The 11,337-nt window shown below is 38.7% G+C and overlaps 1 protein-coding gene across 2 annotated transcripts in view; it reads left to right on the top strand.

Annotated features, from left to right (window-relative positions):
* Nucleotides 1-148: 148 nt before the first annotated feature.
* Nucleotides 149-11,337, top strand: part of LOC117317578 (protein PTHB1-like) — a 69,153-nt gene continuing 57,964 nt past the window's right edge. For both annotated transcript variants that reach the window (XM_033872415.1, XM_033872414.1), the window contains exons 1-6: nt 149-259; nt 2,400-2,554; nt 3,903-4,062; nt 6,708-6,772; nt 7,356-7,469; nt 7,752-7,926. In XM_033872415.1, the coding sequence (XP_033728306.1) occupies nt 2,443-2,554; nt 3,903-4,062; nt 6,708-6,772; nt 7,356-7,469; nt 7,752-7,926 (626 nt within the window). In that variant the 5' untranslated portion in view covers nt 149-259; nt 2,400-2,442. The remainder of the gene's footprint in view (nt 260-2,399; nt 2,555-3,902; nt 4,063-6,707; nt 6,773-7,355; nt 7,470-7,751; nt 7,927-11,337) is intronic.

Below are 11,337 nucleotides of genomic sequence, written 5' to 3'. Positions count from 1 at the left end.
TGGGAAAATGAAATACGCCCATACTATATCCAAGGATTTGCCATTATTTAACAACTTAACAAAGAAATATATTTCAAGAAGAAAGAATGAAAATCTATATGAATGGTAAAAATGAAAACTTAGAGGTAATTTTCACTTCCGGTAATCTCACGCTTGCGCTGACGTGAAAATAGCTTTGAAGCTTTAGTCATTTGGCAGTAACAGGAGTTATCGATGTCAAATTCTTGGAAGATGTGATGCATATCCTGTAATAAGGAGTGTAAGAAGATTATTAATTATTGAACGGGGGAAAAGTCTAAAATCTGTCGATTTATGCAGTTACTTTTTTCGATATTGTAAAACCGAAATCGTGACAGGCCGACATCATGGCTGTCAATTCCTTGGATATCATGTAAACAACTTCATTTTCAACATGTTTTTCGCAATTTTTCGATATATCTCTACCCCTGTGTGACTTTTCTTACATGTTTTGACACAGAATAGTTTAGATGTCATATTTTCCAGATCGTCTTCAGTAGTGTAGTATTAATTTAATGGGTAATACCAGAGACCTATATTAATAGTTTAGTTTAGTAGTATATATATAGGTCTCTGGTAATACATTGTACCAGGTATTAGGGATATAAGTAACATCGCTATTTTCCCATACAACTGGTGGCCCTGTTTATTCGTGACCAGTCAATTAAGCGTATCCCTTATCGAGAGCGCCTTGTCCCCTATATATATCAAAAACACACGAGCACAGGTAAATCGGGCTTTTCAGATAACTATATAGACTATACTGACCAGTGCTCGAACGGGACCAGTGCTCGAACACTTTGTTTATTTTTGCTTCTCATTTCCTAAATCGTACTTTCCGTCCGTTTTTTCCACATGAGTATTATGGGGTGTAACAGCACTTTCTTACCTCCGGTAGCGATAGCTTTCTATCAAGGACGATAATCCAAATTTGAGCAGACGACAATGGTCATCATATAGTGTACAATCAAATATCATCAAACAAACATCGTTTCCGGAAAGGTTAGAATTCATGGAAAAATCTGTATTTTGAAAGAATTATAGCAAAATACATAATTTAAAAGAAAAGTAATGATTCAAATGTAGATCTGACACAGTTTTGAAAAAAATATCAAAATGACGGACGAAGACAGATTCTGGGTTGGGTGTGACAGCAGGTACCACTACGATTGTCTACCGTCACTTGTCCCAACAAAGGTTGACCTTAGCTTGATTGTCGACGATTACCAATGGTTGTGTACCATATGTAGACAAGAGGAATAAGTTTTGACATTTCTAGCAAAATATAATAGGTATGGGACATCTTTACTCGTCAATGCTACTATGATCTGAATCGGAAGATATGCGCACTGGTCCAAAATGTCAGCTTCCGCTGTGTTCCGATCTATTTTTATCCCACGGGATGTTTGATAATCTGAACAATATTTTTTTAAGAAAGGATGTATGTACATTACAATATAACCGACTTTACCACAAAAAAAACTGAAAACAAAAGTTTTATAGGGGTGTTCGAGCACTGGTCTGTACTTACGTAAATACCCGCCATTGCACAGGTGTCATGTGACCTGCTGCCAAAAATAAACCAACGTGCAAAAGTCACGGTGATAGGCTTGAAATTACTAACGGTAAGTCTGTCCTGTATAATCACAATTAAACTTTAACTTTTCAATAGGTATTGGAAATAAAACAACAAAAAACTATGTTTTGTGTTCGAGCACTGGTCGGATGAGTCTATATATTTGGGCCCTCGCACAACATTTTGAATATGTTGTCTAATGGAACGAATACAAATATTCATCATTTCGTATACGTATCGCAATGAGATTTTCTTTCAACACTATAACCTAAAATAATGTTACCCCATTATCCACAAACTAACTTACTAACGATATTCAAAACTAAACAAAAAAATGTTATTCATAACATTTCATATTTTCTAAAACCCCACAGTGTCTGGTTTTCAAGTTTTCTCCAATATGGCATCAAGTGAAGCTGACTGAACCGAGCTAAGGATTGTGGGAAGGTCAGGGGCCACCACACAAATTATAGGGGCAAATAGGGAGTTATAATTACTTCCCTCTGTTAAATGTGTTTTTCTTTAATACATATTACTGCCAGCAGAAGAATTGATTCAAATGGATGTCAACAAATGGTGTGTAAGTGCTGTTAACATTTGTTCAACAGAATAAACCACCGTAATCCTGATACGTACCTGTTAGTGTTAGTAATTTTGAGATTTGCTCAGCGTTTTTGCAATTATCTATTATGAGACTTTGAAGTTCGGCAAATAACAAAAATGTATAAGTATCTGATAATAAACTTTAAAAATAACGATGGCTTATTTTATAGGACTACCCTATGTTCACACTTGAATTTTTTAGGTGAAATTCTAAAGACTGTTGTGAGGAGAGTTCCACACCAAAGATGTCGTTGTTTAAGGCACGGGACTGGTGGTCCACCTCTGTTGGCGAAGCTGAGGAGTTCGGACCTGGCTGTCTTTGTGTGGCCAATATTGATAATGGTTCAGATGGATTAGGTGAGTTGTTGACTGTGACCCTATAAGTGCACCCCCCCCCCCCCCCCACCTACCCCCTATATCTTTTTCGGGAAAATATAAAATATATATATATATATATAAAATTTCCTTAACTCATTGATCTGTCCATATTATCAGTCTGTAACAGAGCGCATGATTAATTAAATTTAAATCACTTCCTCCCAGAAGGATCAAACCCAGGACCTCTGGCTTATTAGTCTTGCGCTCAACCAATCAAGCTAAGGAGAAGATCTCATTAGCTGAGCAGTATATTGTGCTAGTATTTACAAGGGTTACATACTCCCCCGCCAGCAAAGAACTCGTCCTTAAGTTTCCAGGGGTTACCACAATGCTATTGCATGAAAAAGTTAATCATAATTCCCAAGTACCTACGTGGGCACCTGTGAATGCATCAGAGTGCATGATTAATTGAATTTGAATCACTGCCTCCGCTAGGGATCAAACCTGGGACCTCTGATTTATGATTGCTAGTCTTATGCTCAAACGATTGATCCATGAGCTAATTAAAGAGAAGAACTCCCTAGCCGAGCATGCGCAGTATATTGCGGCTAGTATTTACCAGGGTTACAAGTTAGTCTTTTAATCAAAGACTCAAGACTGTTTTCATTACATTTATAAATGTTGTATGCAGATAAAAAGAAATTTTTCTATGTACATGGTTTATTTAAGCTCTTTCCTTGTGTGTTGTAATATAAGTGTTGAGTGATCTTATTAGGTCGAATACAATAGCCCTCCTCTTAAAGGTGTACATTTATCCATTCATCTTCTGTTTCAAATAATGAGTTTATTTATAGCTAATTTACTGAAGAGGTCCCTCACATAGCAAGTTCTTTTTTTTTTTAATTTGTTTTTATTTCATTTATATTTCATATTCTATATTCTGTTTGTCATTAGTGACTTTTGGGATTTGAAATTTGATTCCCAAACTTATGCTTTTCCTGTAAGACCCACTATACATCTAGTACTAATGTCATTTGTCAAAAAAAAAAAATTTTGTACATGGTATTCTGGACTCATCTGAAAAAACTCTTCATTAATGACTAGTCATGTCTAGCAATATATATATTACATGTTAATTATGCTCAAGACTCATGTGACACCTATAATATCATAAAAGAAACATCAGTTTTTTTTATTCTGGGGGCAGATAATGGGTCCATTCCTGTTTGAAATTATTTCATCAAGCCAAATTCCCCAAATTTGAAGTTTACTCCTGAAAATGTCCTTAATAATTGACTATTCTTCCCAAAATGAGGCAGTTATGCTGCATCTGAAATCATCGAAAAAAATCTTTGATTATCAGTTTGTGTTGTTTTCTTGTTTCAAGACAAAGTCGTGACAGGAAGTTATCAAGGAATTCTGCGTGTTTACAACCCACGTCCTACCAAACAGGAAGATGGGTGGTCCGGCTATCGACCAGAAGACGTTCTGCTGGAGTCATCCCTACCAAACCCAATTCTACAAGTGGAAGCAGGAGTCTTCGCTTCGTAAGTTCATATTTTCCTCACAAGACAATCATCATATCAAATGTAGGGCACATGTGTTTATGTTCCAGGTATTCTCTTTATTCTATTTTATTTCTCTTTGAATCAATTAATTATATAATATTTCATTGATATGTATGTATATCATTATAATTGTTTAATAAAATACTCTTCTTTCTCACCGTCAGGTAGGTGAAGCGCTTTTGCTTTACAAAGTCTTGTATAATTATCTATTTTCTATATATAATGTATATAAATAAAAATATTTCCTGAACTTTTGATACTTTTTAACTATATAAATTATTCCATTAAACTATGAATGACTACTTAAATTATTACAATGATGTGTGTATGAGTGTATGTGCAAGTGTTACAAATAACCCAAATTATATATAATAACTCAGTTTTATGGCATCAGGAATACCATTCTGTCTAAATGGCCTTTTCTGAGAAATTATAATTCCACTATTATACTTCCACATTGTCAAAAGTACATTTATCACATCTTAACAAATAAACAACGAGGACTCTCGATATATAATATTTTTATTAAAGATTTAACTACAAATGATAAATACAAAGTCAAATGGTCACTTGAACTTGATATACATCAAAATCAATATTGGTGGGAAAAGATTAACTTTATAATATTTAAGTTAACCTCGGACTCAACACTTCAATGGTTCCAATACCGAATTACTCACAGAATCATTAGCACAAACAAATACCTGCGTATGATAGGTGTAATTAAGTCGCCTGTATGCTCATTTTGTAAAGCAAATATAGAATCAATAATCCACTTGTTTTGGGAATGTACTCTTGTTACAAAATTTTGGCAAGAATTCACCACATGGGTAGAAAACAAAACCGGGAAAACTCTGAGTTTGATTAATTCAGATGTTATCCTTGGGAAAACGGACAACGAAATAAACAACATAAACTTAATTATTGTTTTAGCAAAATTACACATATACAAGCAAAAGTATAAAAATCATCTGCCTGCTCTATTTATATTCAAAATGGAACTAGAAAAACATTACAAAATTGAACAGTACATTCATAGGAAAAATATGACTGTCCAAAAATTTGAAAAACGATGGGTTGATTTGAAAGCACTTGTAACGTAACAAATCAAAAAAAGAAAAACTTGTTATTGTTACTTTTTAGAACTCTATTACTGTTAAAGTATGAGTCTGTGCATGTAAGAAGTCTTTATGTATGTCTTTTTTTTTTTGTATATCTACATGTATAAAAAGTTTTCTTCTGAACTAATATGGCAATATCCTTACCTGAAGTATACCACAAATAGCTATAGCAACACAATAAAAATATATATATATATATATATATAAAAGAGCATGTTCTATCAGCCACATTACACAATGAGATAATATGAAATCGTGATGAACACATTCATTTTATACGATTGCACGATTTAATGTATTGGGACGAAACTGCATCTGAGGTATACTTCATGTATTGATAAGCGAATTTTTATTACGCGTATGAAAAAGTGTAATTGTTGCAATTAAATATACACCAATATTATGTATTGCTACGTGTATGCATATGTATGGAAGAAAATAAAAAATTTCCAAAAAAAAACCCAAAAAAAACAACAACAAAAAACAAAAAAATAACCCAAATTATATAGTTCTATTGTTCAATTAGTCAAGAAAAATTCTATCAATATTATTTTATCAAAATGTCATTTATGTGGGAGAAGACTGATATAGGCAAAGCCTGTTGTCAAATCCCTTTGTACTATAACATCTTGTATAATAAAATTTGTTGAAATGAAATGTTCCAGGTAACATTGGTAAAAAAATCAGTCATGGTTTTTATCACTATAAACTTACTCCAGATCAAACTGTAAGTTTATGTTGACGAATCATTTTGTCAGATGTTAGTAAAGGACTTAACAGCTTTTTTTTCAAGGCCTGTTTGGAAGCAACATAAAATCACTAGATCTTTCTTTATTTCATAAACAAACAATTTCGGTCCAGCCCATCAAACTGTTTGAAGCACAATAAATGAAACTGGCCTTATAACTTGTACTGTAAAAATCACAATCATTCTGCAGTGATTATTTTAGGGGGTACATTTGGGGCTGATTTTCCCATCAGAAATTGTTTAATGAAATGTTCCTGTTTGTATGAAGAAATGTTGATCAGAATATATTTTATGTGAAGTTTTCACAAGCAGATGTTATAATGCAACTAGTTTCCATTTATCAAAGTTAGATTTAACATTATAAAGATCAGTTGATAATACATTTATCCAATTAGCAAAAATAATACAGGCCCTTGTAAAATAAGAATAACAAATTAAAGTCACTGTTTTGTATTGTTTGTCCTCTCCATATTTTGTTTGAACTGTTGTATTTTGGTTTTCCCAGAAGTAGAAGCTAGTGTGGACGGGCATATATATACCTCAATTACTTACTTCCTGTCAGATTCCAAGAGTTTGATCTTTTTTAGCTTTCATTATTCATTTAATTATAGTGAAAAGTTGTTTTGAAATAAAATGGTATTTTCAAATTATCATAACATAATAGACTTTTGATAACATTATCTTTGAATTTGTTGAATTAAACTTTAACGCAAATATATTTAAAATTGAAAATTTTGCAATTATATACTTTATAGGGGCTCTGACCTTCTCCACTTAGCTGTGCTGCACTCGAGAAAGTTGGCTGTGTACAATGTGTCTGGTAAGAAAAACATTTTTAATTACTAGGAGCTTTCTTGTACATTCAATTCATTGACAGTCAACTTAAAAAAACACAGTCACATAAATATAAAAACTTCTATTTTATTGAAAACCTGATTTACTTCACTATTCTTTTGAACTACGAGTAAAGAATTTCCGAAATGATGAACTGTTTTTAATGGTCCCCACTAGTACTCCCCAGAAATTTGTCATAAGACGGTGATAAATGAAGTGTATTTAGATAACTGTCTACTTCAGGTATTATGGTCGTGAATGAAGTTAGCTGTTTTGTCTGAAATGTAAGAATAAGTGAATTTCAAATAGTAATAGCTAGATAAATTATTTCACAAAATTGTATTTAAGGAAAAATAATGGATGTCAAAAATGCAGACAAAAAATTCTCCATGACATAAAATTCTATCTAAATTGGGGCAAGTTGAAGTCTGAAGATTCATTGTTTATAAATCTATTGTGTTAAAAGCTTAAATTGTACATTGCAGTTATTTATGATGAAGAAAATGGTAAAAGTTGAATGAAGTAATTGTTTTAAATTTCACTGAATACAAGTTTTATTACCTGTGTAGTGATGTCAGGGGCTGTCGACCATGGACGTCAGTATCAGCTGAAAAAGACCTATGAACATAACCTTCAGAGAGCTGCCTTCAACTTCTGTTATGGTCCATTTGGATCTGTTAGAGGTAGGGAATATCCAACTAATGATAAACATTCAGACTCAGTATTATTGACTTAATATACAGTAATATCTACATCATTTTTGTTCAGGCATCTTTTGATCAGAGGTGATAGAAACTTTCATGTAAATCTATTGTGGATACATTTGATTTTTCAAGGATCAGAAGTGTGTTTCAAGTGACCAGAAATCGAAAATACAAAATATATAATCTATCTTAAAGTTTGTGATTTCCTTATTGAATTCATAAATATGTAATAATGGATTTGTTTTGGGTTTTTTTTTCCAGGAAAAGATTTTATTTGTGTACAATCCATGGATGGAACAGTGTCTATTTTTGAGCAGGAAAGTTTCTCGTTTAGTCGATTCTTACCAGGAGCTCTTTTACCTGGACCCATTAAATACATTCCTAAGTTGGACAGTTTTGTCACTGCCTCATCCTCGTGGCAGTTAGAGTGTTATAAGTAAGTATCCCCCCACTGTCCCACCTGTCTCACTGATACACTGCCCCCACCTGTCTCTCTGATACACTGCCCCACCTGTCTCCCTAATACACTGCCCCCACCTGTCTCACTGATACACTGTCCCCACCTGTCTCACTGATACACTGTCCCCACCTGTCTCACTGATACACTGTCCCCACCTGTCTCACTGATACACTGCCCCCACCTGTCTCACTGATACTCTGCCCCCACCAGTCTCACTGATACACTGCCCCACCTGTCTCTCTGATACACTGCCCCACCTGTCTCCCTGATACACCGCCCCACCTGTCTCTCTGATATACTGCCCCACCTGTCTCTCTGATACACTGTCACCACATGTCTCACTGATACACTGTCCCACCTGTCTCTCTGATACACTGTCCCCACCTGTCTCCCTGATACACTGTCCCCACCTGTCTCCTTGATACACTGCCCCCACCTGTCTCCCTGATACACTGTCCCCACCTGTCTCCCTGATACACTGTCCCCACCTGTCTCTCTGATATACTGTCCCCATCTGTCTCCCTGATATACTGCCCCACCTGTCTCTCTGATACACTGTCACCACATGTCTCACTGATACACTGCCCCCACCTGTCTCCCTGATACACTGCCCCACCTGTCTCCCTGATACACTGCCCCACCTGTCTCACTGATACACTGTACCAACCTGTCTCCCTGATACACTGCCCCACCTGTCTCACTGATACACTGCCTCCACCTGTCTCCCTGATACACTACTCCCCACCTGTCTCCCTGATACACTGTCCCCATCAGTCTCCCTGATACACTGCCCCAACCTGTCTCACTGATACACTGCCCCCACCTGTCTCCCTGATACACTGCCCCAACCTGTCTCACTGATACACTGTCCCCACCTGTCTCACTGATACACTGTCCCCACCTGTCTCTCTGATACACTGTCCCCACCTGTTCCCCTGATACACTGTCCCCAACTGTCTCCCTGATACACTGTCCCCACCTGTCTCCCTGATACACTGTCCCCAATTGTCTCCCTGATACACTGCCCCTACCTGTCTCACTGATACACTACTCCCCACCTGTCTCCCTGATACACTGCCCCACCTGTCTCCCTGATACACTGTCCCACCTGTCTCCCTGATACACTGCCCCACCTGTCTCTCTGATACACTGCCTCCACCTGTCTCCCCGATACACTGCCCCACCTGTCTCACTGATACACTGTCCCCACCTGTCTCACTGATACACTGCCTCCACCTGTCTCCCTCATACACTACTCCCCACCTGTCTCCCTGATACACTGTCCCCATCTGTCTCCCTGATACACTGACCCCACCTGTCTCCCCGATACACTGCCCCAGCCTGTCTCACTGATACACTGCCCCACCTGTCTCACTGATACACTGTCCCCACCTGTCTCCCTGATACACTGTCCCCACCTGTCTCCCTGATACACTGCCCCACCTGTCTCCCTAATACACTGCCCCCACCTGTCTCACTGATACACTGCCCCACCTGTCTCACTGATACACTGTCACCCACATGTCTCCCTGATACACTGTCCCCACCTGTCTCACTGATACACTGCCCCACCTGTCTCCCTGATACACTGCCCCACCTGTCTCTCTGATACACTGCCCTACCTGTTTCCCTGATATACTGCCCCACCTGTCTCCCTGATACACTGTCCCCACCAGTCTCCCTGATACACTGCCCCACCTATCTCCCTGATACACTGCCCCACCTATCTCCCTAATACACTGTCCCCACTTGTCTCCCTAATACACTGTCCCACCTGTCTCCCTGATACACTGCCCCCCTGTCTCTCTGATACACTGTCTCCACCTGTCTCCCTGATACACTGTCTCCACCTGTCTCCCTGATACACTGCCCCACCTGTCTCCCTGAAATACTGCCCCACCTATCTCCCTGATACACTGTCCCCACTTGTCTCCCTAATACACTGTCCCACCTGTCTCCCTGATACACTGCCCCACCTGTCTCAATGATACACTGTCTCCACCTGTCTCCCTGATACACTGCCCCACCTGTCTCCCTGATACACTGCCCCACCTGTCTCCCTGATACACTGTCCCACATGTCTCCCTAATACACTGCCCCACCTGTCTCCCTGGTACACTACCCCACCTGTCTCACTGATACACTGTCCCCACCTGTCTCTCTGATACACTGTCTCCACCTGTCTCCCTGATACACTGCCCCACCTGTCTCCCTGATACACTACCCCACCTGTCTCTCTGATACACTGTCTCCACCTGTCTCCCTGATACACTGCCCCACCTGTCTCCCTGATACACTGCCCCACCTGTCTCCCTGATACACTGTCCCACATGTCTCCCTAATACACTGCCCCACCTGTCTCCCGATACACTGCCCCACCTGTCTCCCTGATACACTGCCCCACCTGTCTCACTGATACACTGTCCCCACCTGTCTCTATCTCTGGCTACCCTTTGCTGATGCCTAACATCTCCATCCCTACTTTGACTGTTTAAGCCCAGTAGTCCTCCATGTTATTTTTGGCTGATCTGCTTTTCCCCTAATTTTCGAGTGCCATGTCGTTAATATGGTACAAGCCTAGTAGTATCCATTCTGAGTACATGGCGAATCCACTTCCAATTCCTTTTTGACATTGCTTCACTGACTCTTGGTGTTCCTGTTCTGCGCTGAAGCAATTAATTAAGTAGTTCAATAAGTTCCATATATTATGTACCATTGACACGAGTGTAAGATCCTCTCCCCACACATCAAACAGAGGAAACCCTTATGGTCGGAAGAAGATCCCCACGTCTGATCAGCCAATCAGACCTCTGATCAGCCAATCAGACCACTGATCAGCCAATCAGACCTCTGATCAGCCCAATTAGACCTCTGATCACCCAATCAGACCTCTGATCACCCAATCACACCTCTGATCACCCAATCACACCTCTGATCACCCAATCACACCTCTGATCACCCAATCACACCACTGATCACCCAATCAGACCTCTGATCACCCAATCACACCTCTGATCAGCCCAATCACACCACTGATCACCCAATCAGACCTCTGATCACCCAATCACACCTCTGATCAGCCAATCACACCTCTGATACTCAATCAGACCTCTGATCACCCAATCACACCACTGATCACCCAATCACACCTCTGATCACACAATCACACCTCTGATCACCAAATTAGACCTCTGATCACCCAATCAGACCTCTGATCACCCAATCAGACCCGAGTCACCTTATACTACACCTAACAACCCTATGATGCAATAGGTTTGGGAATCATGGTCATAATTGATATAGACTTGCTTGGATGGTCATTGTACACATTGAATAAAATTAAAATCTTCCTAGAAAAGTATTGCATAATTTGAAGAATAAGAAAAT

This window comes from Pecten maximus, chromosome 19 (assembly GCF_902652985.1).
Source record: "Pecten maximus chromosome 19, xPecMax1.1, whole genome shotgun sequence".
Taxonomy (NCBI): Eukaryota; Metazoa; Mollusca; class Bivalvia; order Pectinida; family Pectinidae; genus Pecten; species Pecten maximus.
Note: the sequence above shows the minus strand (reverse complement) of the source record. Positions and strands in the feature narration are given on the sequence as shown.